We start from the raw sequence: 17,785 nt of genomic DNA on the forward strand, positions 1-17,785 counted from the left end.
CATCAATCGATCTGCGCGGCTTAGCGCAGAGACTACTAGAAAGCTGTGCAGTAGTATGAGTAGATATATAATATTAGTGTTGAAATAATATAAAAATATTAGCTATAAGCACTTTTTCTCAATATAAACAGTAATTGCGCCCAATTCCATACTCTCGTCAATTTCGTGTGATTTTTGTTTATAAAGGACTACAAAGGTTTCGCTTCACGTATTATGATTTAGACATTTGATAGTTTATTATAAAGTGGTTCATATTTCGAAAATCTAGTTGCAAATGGCTAAGGGCATAGGTTGCTTGGCAGCGGTGCATTGTTAGCTCGAGGCTTTGGCAAAGCTCCAGGACTAGGCTTTGCTGGACTATTATCTCTTGCTGCTTTATAGTGTCACAAAAATATTAATCCAAACAGTTATTCCGCTATTTTGAATGAAAAACTAAACAAACTGTATACAACAAATTCAACCGATTTAAACATCAGATATGAGATCTCAAATGTGAGTAATAATTTAGCATTTTCTCATACTTGATCACATAGTTTATGCATTTTCATAAGCCTGCCTTTTCATAACCTATGGACCTTTTCTTATCCATTTCTTATATCCCGTAGAAATTATAAAAAAAATACATTTTATGTTTGGACCATTGACCTATGAAACCTGCTACTTACTCCCTTTAGAAGTAGAATTTCAAAAATTCTTGAATCACATTATTTTGAATACTTGTCGGATACGACAACTTATTTAGATGTAACTTGAAAAATTAAGGACTTTTCATACAAACTTTGAACTATTTCACCCCCTTCTATTTTTTATTTTCGCGACATGAAGTATCTTATAAACTTTTTCGTAGTATTTCAAATTATATCAAGTTTCTCTTGAATTCGTTTATTAGTCTCAGAGTGATACGATAGGCACGTAATATAAAAAAAAACTTCATTTTATATGTAATCTATTATTTTAATTATATTGACAGAAACATAAAAGTATTTACAAATCACAGAATATATTATTAAGTAGATAAACAATAAACAAAAAACTTTAATTAGGTAGATATTAAATATATATTAATATTACAATTAAGTAAAGTTCTATTAATATGAAATTATTATGTAATATACTTATAGTATAAGTACATAAGTTTTGGCTATGTACACTATTTACAAAAAAAAAACAAGGAAAAAGTTATTTACCACCGATAGTTAAAATTGGCCAGTCCACCGTACTGGCGGGGTAAGCCGTGTTGTTTACCGTACGTACCCTGGAGCGAAAAGTCACCGTTTTTTCCAACGGGCCACCTCCCACCAGCCGCTGCTTGGTACGAAGTTCCCCCGTGGATCTGTCTGCTAACATCTAAAGACGCAGCAGCGTTAGGGTTCTGCCAATTCAGGGCTCCACCGACGTGTGAGGAGTCACCATAAGGACCCAACACCCGTGTCCCATACACCTGTCCATTAAGTTTGCCGCGGTTATCGTTAAAAATCTGATGCTCGTAACCGCCTTTCCCAAACAGACCAGCGTCATTCTGGCCGAGAGTACCGAAAACGCGACCATCTCCAATCTTTTTATCAAGAGTGACGTCTCTTTTCTCTCTCTGGTGGTTTTGCACGTACCATTCTGGGTATGTGTCTAGTTCGAAGTCCTGAGCGTAAACAGCGAGAAAAACTGCTGGCAAAATGTATAGGAACTGCATTGTGGCTTCGCTGACAACTTGTAAGTACACTGTGTCTTCAATAAGACCCGTAGTTCGAATGATATATTCCTCCAAATATCCAGACTATTTATACATTGAAAATGTGCAGGGACTTTTTTGCGGGAATGTCTGCATGTAACAAACATAATAATTCCCCTGGAACAACAATTAAACGTAGCGATTAAATAATTCGCAAATAGCAGTTAAAGATAAGAGGTTATGTCCCTTGCCGCGTCTTATCATTTGTAAATACGGTCGTGACGTTTTCATCTCATAATAGCGCCAGTGACACAATTTTGTTATTTTTGGCAGCATTTAATTTTTTAAAATTCATTATTTGCAAGTTATTATTTTTTAGCAATACCTCATAATATGAAAGCTGAAAGATTGTCATTCCATGCCACCATGGGTTTGCGAGGTAACAGGTCCAAATCCTCGTTTGTCAAAAATTGAAACTACTTACGAGTACGTATAAATTTTTAATATTTCTACAGAATATACAGAATTAATCATGTTTCAAGCTTTTTTTAAAGAATATTATAAATATGACCTATATTCTCGTTCCCCTCCAAGTAGTCTTAGGCTCCTTATGAGACCTCAGCGGCGTCACCGGGGGGTTTGGGCGAGCGCAGAAGCATCGCCTGATGGGGCCCGAAGACAGAAGCAGAGTAGATGGGCGGAACGACTCTTAGTATTGGGTACAAGTATTACCGTACCAGCGGACGGGGATCGAACCACCACTGAGTTACGGAGGCTTAAAACATTGTGGCAATCTATTACTAAACCTGATTGAAGTTAGATCTTTAAAGGTGTCTTTAATTTATTAACCACATAAATTGTGATAATGAAAATGATAATGAAATATGTTGGTTATACTGTTCCGAGATTTAATATTCTATTTTTTTAATAAGAATGTAATTGTTTGACAAAAAAATAGGCGAATATAAATATCTATCCATAGACAATTCAACGAAAAGCTCTGTGCTATTACTGAAAGGTTTGCATTAGTTTAGTGGGCGAGGCGGATTGATTGAGGGCTACTCCGTCATCACAACACACCCTTGTGCACTAAAGCCCCGATACTTCTACTGTTCTATTTTTAAAATATTCTGGGTTAGTAAGATACCATTTCAAAAAGTCTGGTTTGAGGGTAAGACACTTTGTTCTTTAAAAATTTGGGTGAATATTACACATTTAACATTGCATTCAACGAAATAGGGGAGAACGTCGTTGTCAACATTTTTAATGTACATACTTATGCTTGCTAATTACAACATTCTAGTAGTAATAGTATCTGAGCTAAGCCGCAGACGGACAGATAGACAGATGGACATGGCGAAACTTGGGTTCCTTATTGACTACGAAACCCAAAAACCGTATATCTTACTAATACGTTTTCGAAAAACCGCTGAACCTGAAAAAGATTGGTATTTCATAGCCCAGAGGTGGTATCCAGTACCTTGTAATTAGGCTAACCACTATACTATACCAACGACATATCTGGGACCACGGCAGTGCCCCCACCAAGTCGAGCAAAAAAGAGGTATGGACGTACGATACTTTTCTCCAAGCAATTCAAGCTATTTTCAAGTTAAGTAAACGGGTTAACTGTAGAAAGTAATAAATGGTTTTAAACCATTTTGGGTTAGCAAGAATTTCCAAATTAAATATATCTGTTTGATGCAAACACATAGTGATTGGTAAAGTTGGTCGACAATACCCTTTTGAGGCTTAGGGCAGGCCACAGGAGTTCATTAGTTATGTAGATACGTAAAGTTACAAATACCAGAACACCGATCAATATGGGAAGGTACAAAGTTAATTGAAATTTGGCATAGAAAGTTCAAGAAAGAAAGTAAAGTTAAAAATAGGTCAAAGGTAACTTTACTAAGCAACTTGTTGGTAGCATTAAAATCTGTAAAAAATTAAAACTCTGTTTCAAATAAGAGCTGTTATTTATATGAGTATATCGATATTAGTTGTTGTTACCTGTTACGGTTCTCTAGTTCCAAATCCTCAGTTTCATACCCCTTATCATATTCGTTAAGTAGGTACTTAACGAGGCTTCCGATCTTAATGATTATTTTTTGATAATGATCTATACAGATTAAACCATTATCAACACACTTTGGAGCAGCGTAGTGGCTGAAAGATTTATCCCTCTCGTATAAGGAGAGAAACTGGGGACTCCTGTAGCTCAATAGTATTAGCATAGGCGTATATAGCGGGTGGGCCGGGTAGGCCGGGCCCACACTATACTAGTGGGCCTCCAGTGCCTACTCTAGGATACTGGGCTACCGATTTGAAATTCTATGATGGACGCGGAAATAATACTAATTTTACAAAAATAGTAATTTTGGATATTAAGGGAGATTAAGGATTTTTTAAACTATTATCTCCCACGATTACCTCACATACTCATTAATCATCTTCACAGTAGTCGGAAATTATGTTATCGGGTAAAAGCATCTCCCTTAATATCCAAAATTGTAGATTTTGTACATTTAATTTTTTAATAAATCATTAATTATTCAACTAAACTATTTTATTTTCTCGCAATCGTAGTGAAAAGCAGAGTGTAACACGTGGGGCTAAACCCATTATAAACTCGGTTTCTATTTTTTATCTAAAAATACCTCGTATATAGTAACCTTTTTAGCCCCTTGTATAACAATCTACTATTAAAGTATCAAATATCATTTAAAGTATCATTACAACTTATAATAAAGAAAAACCTATAATAAAGATTTTGAAAAACATATAAAGACCTTTTTGGATACGTACCCTTGATACAAAGAAAAAATAGAGTCATATCAGAGAGTTCTGCGTCCACAAATATTGTTAACGAAATTTTTATATTGAGTGTCGACTCTGTTCAGTAATATGTGGGACCACCCCAGGCCCACCCCAGGAAGTAGTCCTAGATACGCCAATGATAACACAGGCCGACACGATTTTCGTTGTCCAAGATATAATTATTTTTTTCTACTAATTTTGTAGTGCTGATTACGAAATCAGACCTAATTTTATCATATCACATATCATTCAAAATAGTCCTGTAGCAATTGTTTTACTTGATTTTTTCTTGAAATTTTTAAGTAAAACTTGTTTTCCTTTTTGTATAAAAATTTGACGTGATAGAGTAATTGTGCGGGTATTTTTGTGTTCGAAATACTATAAATTACTGATAATTTTTACTGAAATCAAAACAACGTTCAAAAAGTATTCATTTATCGGCCAGTGAATTAGTTTACCGATTATGGATCGTCATAATAAAAGCAGAACTAGATCTAGATTACTAGCAGGTACACAGGGCAGATCATTATAATGCTTGCTGCATTATCTTAGCAGTATCTAGCTCGTAATTTCGCATGGGTAAGCTTATTTCCATACGAGAAACCCACACGCTTTTCTTCCTTCCTTCCTTCCTAATACTGTATAAATTAAATTTCACTGCTACAAAGTAAAAACCGCAAGTTTAACGTGCAGCTAAGGTATTGGCTTGCAAATGTAAATACCTTACCTTACCTTACTTCAAGAGAAGCCCTTTGGGAAAAGATATTGGAATTCTAATAGATAGGTAGCGTTTTGTACAGTACCTATTGCTTTTTGGTAGTCTCAAAAGTCTATAAAAGACTAAAAGATGTACAATTATACATACCATATACTTAGTGTGTATGTGAACGTTTTTTTTTAATTTTTTTTTCAATGTTTCTTATTTCATAACATTTAATAACCTATTTTGAAAACCTTTTTTGTTTCAAAGAGTATCCGCCTTCAAAGTGATCAGAAGATAGCACATACAAGTTTATTTTTGTTATTTTGAAGTCGGTTAAATTTTTTATTAAAAGAATTTTATCTTCACTAGATTTACAAAACGAAGGTCCTGGGTTCGATCACTGGCTGGGCCAATTGAATTTTTCTTAATTGTTTTAGGTCTGGCCTCCCACCAGAGGCTTCGGCCGTGGCTAGTTACCACTCTACCGACAAAACGTACCGCCAAGCGATTTAGCGTTCCGGTATGATGTAGTGTAGAAACCGAAACGGGTGTGGATTTTCCTTCTAACAAGTTAGCCCGCTTCCATCTTAGATTGCATCAACACTTACCATCAGGTGAGATTGTAATCAAGGGCTAACTTGTAAATAATAAAAAAAAATATTGGTTAAAATTTCAATCCTTTTTCCATTAAGTAATTATTGCACTTTCAAATAGAATTAGTTGATCTTATTCCATGCTATAATTTACTTAGCTATTAGTGACGGTTCACCCAAGTGGCCTATTATGAGCCATGAAAGGAAAGCAGACGTGTCAAATGCAATTATAAGGCCCGAAGAGCGTCTTAATTAGTTTACGTCAGCCGGAACAGTGCCTTAGAAGAGCCTTCTTACGAGAATATACAATTAACTATTTACTTGTATACCTATGCTACGCTAGAAGGGATCTGTTGGGCTTTCAAACTGACAGTTGACAGTTAGACAGACAGTCAATTCAATTCAAATTGTTTATTTGCAAGAATTGTTTTTCACAAATATGGATGTCATCATCATTATCAACCCATATTCGGCTCACTGCTGAGCTCGAGTCTCCTCTCAGAATGAGAGGGGTTAGGCCACTCCACCACGCTGGCCCAATACGGATTGGCAGACTTTACACACGGAGAGATTTAAGAAAATTCTCTGGTATGCAGGTTTTCTCACGATGTTTTTCCTACACCGTTTGAGACACGTGATATTTAATTTCTTAAAATGCACACAACTGAAAAGTTGGAGGTGCATGTGCCGGACCGGATTCGAACCCACACCCGACACGGAATCGGAGGCAGAGTTCAGACAACCCAGGGGATATGACCTCTCCGATTCCGGAGGGTGAGGGTTCTAGAGAGTGTTTAAGTGTTTACTTGTCCACTGCTTTTCTTTTGTGTATGACTAACATTGTTACCAAATAAATTTAAAAAAATAAACAGTACAAACACCATTCGAGCCAGGTCACAAGTGTCAAGTTATTCTGCACGAATATATGTTTAATAGGTACTGCGGTAGGTATGTATATATTTAATAGGTATTGGTAATCTACCCTACTATAAATTACTATAATATATAATCTTATAATCATAAAAATAGAAGGGTAGGTAACCCATCGGTGGCGTTTGTTCGCGATAAACTCGAAACTACTGAACGGATTTTGATGGGTATTTCACCGATAGATTAAGTGATTAATGAGTAAAGTAGGTATCAAATTCGTTAAGGTTTTTGTACTTCAAAGTAACGAAAATTATTCGGAAGTGTTGTATGCCTAGCATGCGACCAACGACATAACAACATCAACTATTGGCGGCGGAGTAGTCTCAGTCCATCTCTTTCGCCCCATCGCAACGAAAGAGATAACGATATTTCCTGCTGATATTGGTTGACAATTGTCTTACAGAGGTTTCTACGCTGCCGACGCCGTCTAGTATATTATAAAACATCGTAAGTAATATAATTATAATATTTTTTTAAATCATTACAAGTTAGCCTTCGACTACAATCTCACCTATTGGTAAGTGATGATGCAATCTAATATGGAAGCGGGCTAACTTGTTAGGAGGAGGATAATAATCCACACCTTTTCGGTTTCTACAACGCATCGAACCGGAACGCCACATTGCTTGGCGGTACGTCTTTGCCGGTGGTAAATAGCGGCGGCCGGGCCAATTAAGAAAATCACAATCAGCCCAGCCGGGGATCGAACCCAGGACCTCCGTCTTGTAAAACCACCGCGCATACCAACCACTGCGTCACGGAGGCCGTCATATATATTAGCTATTTATGGGTTATTACTCTAATAACAACTTTATTATGTACGTACAGCTATAAAAGAAGCTTCAGCCAATTACCCGCTATTCAGAATCGCGCCATACTCGCCTGCATATTTTAATACCCACTCATATCGAGTCCATAATATCGCGTCTACTGCACGCAATATGTGCCTATTCAAAAATTTAACTTAGTTGTTCGCATACAGGTTCAATTGGCATTATAAATTGTTTGTTTATTCTTTACAGGTTAGCCCTTGACTACAATCTCACCTGATGGTAAGTGATGATGCAGTCTAAGATGGAAGCGGGCTAACTTGTTAGGAGGAGGATGAAAATCCACACTCCTTTCGGTTTCTACACGGCATCGTACCGGAACGCTAAATCGCTTGGCGGTTGCTGCTGAGCTCGAGTCAGGTCAATAGTCCACCACGCTGGTCCAATGCGGACTGGTAGATTTCGCACACGCAGAGAATTATGAAAATTCTCCTAGTATGCAGGTTTCCTCACGATGTTTTTCCTTCACCGTTTTGAGACACGTGATGTTAAATTTCTTAAAATGCACACAACTGAAAAAGTTGGAGGTGCATGCCCCCGATCGGATTCGAACCCACACTCTCCGGAATCGGCGGCAGAGGTCATATCCACTGTGCTATCACAGCTCTTTTAAAATATTACTTTAATTAAAAAGTTAAAACCAAGTAGGTATATGTACAACATCTATAAAATGGAGTCGCTTCTGTTACTATGTTCATTTAGATCTATTGAACTGTTCAAAGAATTTTAATGCAATTCTCAACAGCATAAAAACTGGAAGGCTGTACGATTCATCCCAGTTGGCAGTGTTTGGCGGGCGCAAGATGTCCTGTAGATTAAACCATAGACTAAACCATGTAATCGTTCTAAAAATTCGCTTTTATATTGTTACTTACAAAGCTAATGTACGTCACAACTTCAACCGAGTACAAAATTACTTTCTTTAAGTATTTTCTCATAGCCATATAACCTACCTACTTAGTATTTGAAAAAAATCACCATGAAAAACTTAATAAGTGATACTGAGTTTTGAGTAGTACAAAACTTAGTGATACTTTAATGATTATTAATTCAAATGTTCTTAATATAGTCTTGCAAGTTCGTTAATGACACTCCCATCATACGCGGGCGACGGGGGGAAGTGAGGTGCAGTCGTGGGTTTTTCATTCATCGCTACACGCTCCCCGGGAAACCATCGGGAGTGTTACGAACGATGTTGCCAAGCTATAGCTTGAATTATCGATGGCAATTATAATACTTACATGGCTTTTATTTATAAGCCACTCATATGACCTTAGAGGATGTATAAAAGGTCCGTGGTGAGGGAAACAATAAAAACTTAATGTCGTGTGTAATCCGGGATAAGCCCCTAATTTCACGGCCACGATTTACACGTTTGACCCTCCTCCAGTGAAATATTATTAAGGTAAATAAAATGAACAATTAAAATGGTTATTTGTCCCAACGCTTAACGTTAATGTATTTGGTAATTTTTAGTAAATGTATTACTAAAAAATACCTAGTACATTATTACGTTAATTGTTAATGTATTAGGTAATAGATTTTCGAAAGAATAATGTGTCCGATTAAATACTACTTTCAGAAATCTACCTTCCTCTAATTTAATGCAGATCCTAGATTTCAGTTCATCATATTTGAATTGACTTCGGTCTAGTGGTACTACCATTTTACCGGTAAAATGGTCGATTCTCTTTCTACGATCGCAAACGCTTTGAAAACTAGAAAAATGTATGGGAATAACATTAGTTATTTATTACCGAAAGGGCACGTGATCAAGTCATCGATCGGATCTATCATTTCCATTATATTTATCGAAGCGTCAGCGTTTGTAGAAATAGAATCAACGTGCTACATACAGGCTCTAAAACCTCTTGGTCTTGAGCCCGCGACCTAAGCCGGAGCAAATTGATATTAAAAATAAAAATATAATCATGTGAACGTTCTATACCCTGTTTCTTAGACATATCTAGCTTTAGTCAAACAAAATTAGGTCAGACCTTTTTTGTGGGATCTATGCCGACATATAAATCTATTAGATAGGCAATCTGAGGTTGCGTAGGTATTTGTGTAACTGCATTGTGCAGCTTGCAAATGCAATATTCTAAAGACGTAGCTAACCATTCGCTATGTATTATTAAAACCAAATAATAGAAAATATTCATTACCGTGAATTGACACAGAATGCATACGAGTAAATGACAAAATACATATATTATTTACTTATACGAGTAAGTGATAAATTTATAAACTATCGATGAGAAAAAGTTGAATTCAATGTGGGAAATAATAAAATACAACATAAATAGATTATTTTTTTAAAAAAAATATGTATCACTTCGTCCGCGTAAAATTCAGTTTTTCACAAATCCCGCGGAAACCATAGATTTTTCCGGGATGAAAGTTGCCTATGTGTTAATCCAGACTATAATTTATCTCTACTTCAAATTTTAGGTGATTCGGTTCAGTAGCCGAGGCGTGAAAGATTAACAAACATTCATACCATCAAAATCATCAGGTTTTCGCAAATCTCGTTAATCCATGGATTAGTTAGATAAAATTAATTCAGAGTAAAATCTATTTCCACTCCAAATTTCAGTCAAATCGCTTCAGTAGTAGCGGCGTTAAAAAGTAATAAACATACATCCATACAAACTTTCGCGTTTATAATATTAGTAGGATTTGACGAATAAACACTTTTCGTTTTTGTAGGTTTGTTGGTAACAGATAAATAAATCGTTTTAGTCAGACGTATACGTATATTTTTAGATAGGTACTACTACAATAAGGTGAGAGAGATTGCACAAGCGCTAACATGATTGTACCTATATCAAATAAAAAAGCTGCTCTCTTGTGTTTGTTTCTGCGAACTTTTAAAAGAAAAGCCGAGTGCGTAGAGACCTCATTTTAGAAACACTACCCGAGGTATCAAAAGGAATACAAAAGGAATTTCCATTTTCCTTGCCGCTAAGACAACAGCACAAATAAAACCGCGCTGTTATTTTTACTAGTACAGACTACAGCCTGATATTGCTACCACGCTTAGCTTTCTTGAGAGCATTGCGTGAGTTATTTGATTTCAATTTCTCAAGAAGCCTGTTAAGCTCGTTTCGTGTATCTAGCTACTAAGTAAAAGATTTATCGACACGTATGTATACTCGAAAAATGGATATTTATAAGATGTTTACGCTTCGTTCGAAAAGTTGTTGCCAACGGATTCCTACTAAACTACATAGTACAGTAATTGTAGGCCATCTTGAACCTATAACCAAGTTACCCCTTTGTCACTTTTGTTTCTTAGGGTATCTCGCACCTACTTACCAATTTTCATGAAAATCGATGAAGTTTTAACGAAAACGGAGGTGAAAACTTTCATTCACTGTACTAACAGTCATATTTAAAGGTTAATATTGTAATGTAATGTGTGGAAAAATGTAAGATATAAATGGTGGACAAAATAATATTCAGCCGGTTGAGGGTTGTTTGAAAAATGTAGTGCTACGTCGTAGAAGACAAGTTAAATCTTCGTAGATTGTGGCGTAGCACTTTTATGTTAGTAACTTGGCAGTTATGAATTCGTCTCTCTCTTTATATCTCGACTTCGAGATGAACGCTGTCGAATATAATGACATCGTTTCAGAATAAGGCTACAGTTATCGCTAGGCTGTTCAATGAGGAAGTATTCTAAGATCGTAGCGCGCACACTTGATATGCGTACATTATATATATATACCCATGTCGTAAAAGCCGTATATTATGGCAGAAGGGGGTTTTTTCCAGAAGGATGTTCGTAAACGTAGACGAAGCTATGCCAATTTAAAAACAAATTATTGAATTTTCAGTTAATAATAATTGATGGGTCACGGTTGACGGCAAACGTTCTCTGTTGCCTTTGAAAGGTTGAGGAGAGTGTTTTCGCCTGCCTGCATTCCCTTCGAAGGACCTGTGAACTATCGTTACTGGGATTACCATTGCCTAGCTTAGGATCCTCGAGTTGGCTGGAGCGTTTACGGCATGCTTTTATAACGATCTCGTGTCATCTTTGCGCATTGAAGCTTTGATACTGAAGATTGCGCATCCGTGGTGTGGTGTGAAAATCCTCATAAATTTTTCCACGTTAAAAATGGTATCATTATTATAATATTATGCTCGGTATTAAAAAATAAACCACATTATACATAAAGAATATCCAAGGACTTCATCTAACTTGACTCGCTTCGCTTAGTCAAATATAACCGTAAAACTAATGCCGATTTTATGCATAATAAGCAGTTAAAATGCAAACATTTTTATCTTTCTCTGCAATCATGACTTTAGAGTCATTCTATTTAATTAGTCCGTGGAAAGAAAGTATGGAAAAACTTCTCTGACGTTTATGGGTAAGTCAACCTTATTAAAAGTAATAGTAAAGTTTTTCTTAGCTGCGACATTTATAACTTGAATTTTATGCAACAGATAATTAACAAAATTGATAAAAATACTCGTAAATTATATCATGACATCAGGACAGGACATAAAAGCCTTTTGTAGGGATTTCCAAACACAGTCGGCCGCTTATATAGATATGTATATTCGTATGTACCTACTAAGACAAAAATTTCATGTTGGTACTTTTTCTTCAACTTTGAAAAGACTTTATTTCACAGTGTAAATAGGAACGAGTAAATTACTTGACTTAAAAATGTTTTATTGTAATAATTAGTTATTTCTAGCGAGCGGAATTAAATTTTAACTTATCTGTTAATTAAGGAAGGAAAAGTGCTACAGTTTGATAAAGTAATAAGCATTAGTAGAAGTGTCGTCTTTTAATTTCAGCCCCATTTGCCGGCTGATTTCTTTTTATTCGGTAATTACATTAAAATGTCCCGAAGGCGACCATTAGGAAAGTTTAGAAGTGAAAAGGAATAAAGCGTTTAAAGGAAGAAATCATTTTGTTCTCTGGGTAATTGTAGATTTGTTTTATAAGTTAAGTTTTAACACACGAGTACTATAATCATATTTGGGTGATCGAGGTTTTACGAGGGTATTTTTTGATAATCACAGACTTTTACTTGTAACGACTTATATCTATTTTTATTAAAATAGTTCGATCCGTTGCCGAGATAACGAAATATGAATAAATATAGAATAAAAAATACTCCTCGTTTTTGTCTTGTCTGTCTGAATGCGATAAACTTTAACTACAGTGGATTTTCATGAATTTTTCGTGAGTATTACCTACATACGAAAACAAAATGTATGTGTGAATGTTCACCTGCATCATATTGTATTGTGTTTTTTCATGGCTATCTGTTTTTAAAACTTTAAATTTACAAAACTATTCCCTGAAAAATCCACAACCGGAAAGTTTTATTGTTCAGGTCAGGACTCGAGACGTCTATTTCTGCTAACATAATAAGTATGCGACATTGCATACGCAAACTTTCAGAACCACCCGACCATATTCGTAAAGAAAATAAGCTTCAAAAGTTTAAAACCTAAGACGCTCCGTGTCGCTAGACACATTTTCCGCCGACAGGTCGTATTTACTTTGCGGCTTGAGGTGTTCGCTGGAAAATTTACGAGGGCATTTTCACATAAGAGAATGGCTAAATTGCATACAGAATATACCAACAAAGTGAAAATCCTTCTAAAGCCTCTTAACATATCTCTGTTTACCTATGAATATTCAATTTTAATAGACATTTTGCTAAGCAACTCGCAGATGCTATGCCCTCGTCGACTTCTAAATTGGTTTCAGAGAGCGAGTGTTAGCAATTAAAAATATTCAATTTATCTTAGTAATTCTCTATTCTTTCTCAAAGAAAAAAATAGCTTTTAGGAAGAGAAATTATAAGTTGTGGTTTAGAATAATGAATAGTCTCGGAAAATAATAATCTCGTCTGACTAAGAAAGCATTTTTTTTTTCATAACCAAGGCCAGTTATAATAAAGTTGTTTTAGTATTTATCTGGGGGCTAAACTTTACTTGGCCTATAATCAGGGGCGCAGCTACCGCCGTATCAGCCGTATCAATTATACGGGGCCCCCGGACAACTGGAGCCCCTTATGTGTAAAAGCAAAAATTTGTAAAATGTAGGCAATCCAATGTAGACAATCTCTTTTTGTTCCTGGTTAAGTTAAGCGTGCGCCCAAAAGTTGGAAAAATCGAAACACCTTTCATGGGTTAAGTCACTGTCATATTTATTTTAAGCGACAATTTTCGTTTCTGTGTGAGAAAAGTGCGTATCCACTTAACCTTTAACACAACTCTACAAAAGAGATTGTGAACTGACTAGAAAAACTATATTTCTTTTTCCATAAAAAGACATATTTCATTCAGTAGTTTGTAAGGTTACCCTGAATAAGTACACAGACCAACGAGTCAGTATTTTAAAATATCCGGAGAACTGTAACGATGTTTTTTATCTGATAGTGTAAGTGCCGTAGGCTCCTTATGGGATCTTAGCGGCGTCACCAGGGGGTTTGGGTGAGCGCAGAAGCATCGCCTGATGGGGCCCGAAGGCAAAAGCAGTGTAGATGGGCGGAACGACTCTCTAAGGGCGTCTCCTCTGAGACTCGGACCTCGGCTTAGAGGGCGGTTCGGGAAGGGTGTTTTGGCCTGAGTGTATTAGTCCCGGCGCCCCCGAGATCGTGATTAAAAAAGCCCACATCTGGGTGACGTCAAATATCGGGGGCGTCGTCTTCGCCGGCGAAGACGCTGTGTAAATGTTTTGTACAATTCGCAATTGCGAGTTTTGAACTCATCACTGTCTTTCTTTTTCAATAGTATCGTGTTAGACAGAGACAGACAGAGACAGAGATCATTAGATAATAGACCTGTACCTACTACTATGTATTCTGTCGCAATAGTTAATGTGGCTTTTATCCTGAAACTGTAACTTGGCTCTTAAATATCTCGTTACAGTACAACAAAGCGAGTGATCGTACAGTTCGCTCAAGTGGCCTCTGCTAGCGGCCATCACTAAACTTCGAACTTCAATTTACTGCTAGACTTTGACTCTCCAATTACTAGGCAGCGCTCGACGCTTTACGACTTTCCACCTGACACACTATGACGAGTAGGTATGATTATTAAAAACTAGCTGATTCTCCGTGGTTACCGTTTAGTTCCCATTACTGTATGAATACGGGAATAAAATGTTACTCGCCGACAATGTAACTTTGGTGAAAGAATCTTTAAAAACTATCCTGTAATTTCGGAGTAGAAAGAGTCGTAAGTAATACACGAAAAATCAAATTTTTCTTTAAAAAATTACAGTTTAAAAAAGTCGAAATTATTAACTAGTCGAAATTATTACTATTATTAACTTTGAAGACGAAATTATTAACTAATAATTTTATACCTACTGATTTTTGACACACAAACTCGAATTCAAAACATTCGTTATTATAATATACTTATGTACCTACCTACGAACAGCTCCGATGGATTCAATGGAGATGATGACTAGGTTTGAATATATTGATTTTTATGATACATTCGGGTAAATAAGGTCAATGTTAACTAATTTATACGTAAAAAAACAAAGATTAATTAGATAAAAATGTATACAGTTTTAGCTTCCTTACATTATAATGTGACATTTTTTTTAATGTGTCATTTTTTTTTTAATAAATGAACAATAAACATAAACGCATAAACACCAAAGATATTAGTAGGTAATTTTGTTTGAACGTCCATACAAATCTAACGATCATTGTGTACCTACGACGTCATTGAATTAATGACGTCGTAGGTACCATTCTGTATGGGGCGTTTTTCAGGGATCCGTGCCAGAGCCGCAAATCTGAACCTTTAAATCTCTGTAGCTCCGAAAGTAATGATCGCAGATACCTTGTTATTTTTACAAAATTGCTTTACTATTAACATACTCTTAATTTATACACAATTTAAAAAACTGTCATCATCCCTATTTAGTTTCACATAAATATCTACAGAACAACATTAACAAAACGAAAACGAATTGTAAATAATAAAGAAAGTCAGTTTAATAATCTCAGAAAGCAGTTTAAAACTCATTTTCATGTGATAGTGCAGTCGACAAACAAACCGACCGACTGAACAACTAAGTGGAAAGTAATCAAAGGAGAAACTCTTTCCTGCTCTTTTACTTTACTTTAATGGGCAAAACAGAAAATTAACTTGCAGATATTTTAACAGGTAGGTACCTACTCGTATACGTATAGCCGTGATAGCCAGGTGGACGATGATTTATACATGCCAGGGCACGTAATCTAACTTTTCAGTAATGTGCATTTTAAGAAATTAAATATCACGTGTCTTGAACGGTGAAGGAAAAACATCGCGAGGAAACCTCCATATTATCTGAGAATCTAAGAATTTTCTTACTTAATTCTGTAAGTGTGTGAAATCTGCTTACCCGCTTTCGGCCAGCTTGGTGGACTATTAGCCCCTCTCAGTCTATGGACTGAGGACTGAGAAGACTCATGCTCAACAGTATGCCGACTATAGGTTGTTATATATTGTATGATGATGATATGCATGTCATGAAGGAGGTTTATTAAAGTTAACTGCCTCGTTATTCCAGTGGTTATCCTACTCGTATGTGGCTAAAGATCACGATGTCCTGTGTTAGAGTCCTGCATCTGGTTATGAATTACTGAGTTTTTCTTTCTTCCAGTACCTAACTAAATCTTTTCAGTACGGAGTGGAGAAGTCGGTGGTTTAACACTTCCATCCCAAGTCTTTGGTCCGGTTCATTATCATTAACATTTGATCGAGTTTAACATTATCATCTTAAGCCCACCGAGACGCATTGGAGCAGTGTGATGGGTCTAAGCTCTATATCCCCTCCTCCTTTAAGGACGAAGGCCTTTAGTAGGCCGTTAAAATAGGCTGATAATGATGAATAAATTACATTTTATTATGGCTTCGTATACCTCGAGGTTGCTTCACCGTACTATGTCAACTGACCCGGGCCCGGACGTGACCCGACACCCGTGTATGTTCGATCTAACTCCCAGATCAGAGGTTGAGGTCATTCAGGGTCAGATTGGGTCGAGTTGAATCGGTTGAATGTACTGGTACGAGTTTATAAAATGGAGGGATGAGTTTACGAGATTAGGTATGAGATTATGTGAAAATAATCTTCGAGATTTAGAAGTTCAACTATCATCACCAATATTCATCATTGTCAGTCTGCAGATGGAGGTCCATTGCAGCTACTGACATGGGCCTTTTGTAAGGACTTCCAAACAGTCTTGAGCAAGGGTTAGATTTTTGAGCAAGGGTATATTAGGGTTTTGATCAAGGGAAGTATAGGGAGGGGCATCTGCCCTCCTTGAGATTGAAAAAAAAATAGCCAATTTCAGAGTAAAATGTGGGAGTACAATATAAAAATGTGTACCTAATCTAACCTAACCTAACCTAGAATGTTAATTTAGGCGACTATTTTTCCAGGATTTTTTAGCAGACTCAAAAGTGATTACAAATATAAGAAAACTAATGTCGAACAAAAGTTATGATTCACAACACTTGTCAGGACGACTTGCGGTACGGACGGCGATCGCGACGGCGAGGCGACGACGTCGGCTTCAGTATGCTCGTGGCGTTCGAGCCGTCCACATTTCTTGTTCTGTAATTCTACAGGTTACTTGGGATAGGCGCGGAGAGTGAATTGAGTAGAAAAGGGGAGTGTTAGTAGACTGTCAAAGGATCCTTTAATCCTACACACAGCGTTCACAAGTGCGTGACTCCACTCAAGGTCATTCTCTTCCATTCTAGGGTCTTATTAACCGACTTCAAAAAGAAGGAGGTTCTCAAATCGGTCGGTTTTTTTTTTTGGTTTCTCTTTGATTTGTTAATTAAGTTGTCCTGACAAATATTGTAACTCATAACCGTCGTTCAACACTGGTTTCTTATTTTTTTAAACCTACTTTTGAAGCCTTCTGCTGAAAATAATATAATACAGAAATGTTGTACTTACCAACGTACCTACTTAATTTTTAAGTAAGTAAGTACCTATAAGCAACGATGGAGGAATGTCCAACCAAGAACATTTAAGTTACCCAGTGACTTTGGTGTAATAGGTATTTGGCGAAACTTGAGCAGCTCACGTCGCAAGTTTCAGCGACTTCTCAAGCTTATTAATACACGTATTTGTGTTACGAAACTTCAGTTTTGCTTCAAAGAGGTTATTAAAGTGGAGTTTGTAACAGATATCATGTTATTTAGTGAAGGTAGGTAATGTTGAAGATCTAGATCTATTTACCTTCTTAATTAATTA

General features: G+C 36.4%; 1 protein-coding gene across 1 annotated transcript; it reads right to left on the reverse strand.

Annotated features, from left to right (window-relative positions):
• Positions 1-938: 938 nt before the first annotated feature.
• On the reverse strand, positions 939-1,744 carry LOC112058218 (gloverin-like). The gene has a single exon (XM_024098927.2). The coding sequence runs from the start codon at positions 1,685-1,687 to the stop codon at positions 1,184-1,186; it is 504 nt and encodes a 167-aa protein (XP_023954695.2). The 5' UTR covers positions 1,688-1,744; the 3' UTR covers positions 939-1,183.
• Between the last annotated feature and the right edge of the window lie 16,041 nt (positions 1,745-17,785).

This window comes from Bicyclus anynana, chromosome 7 (genome assembly GCF_947172395.1).
Source record: "Bicyclus anynana chromosome 7, ilBicAnyn1.1, whole genome shotgun sequence".
Taxonomy (NCBI): Eukaryota; Metazoa; Arthropoda; class Insecta; order Lepidoptera; family Nymphalidae; genus Bicyclus; species Bicyclus anynana.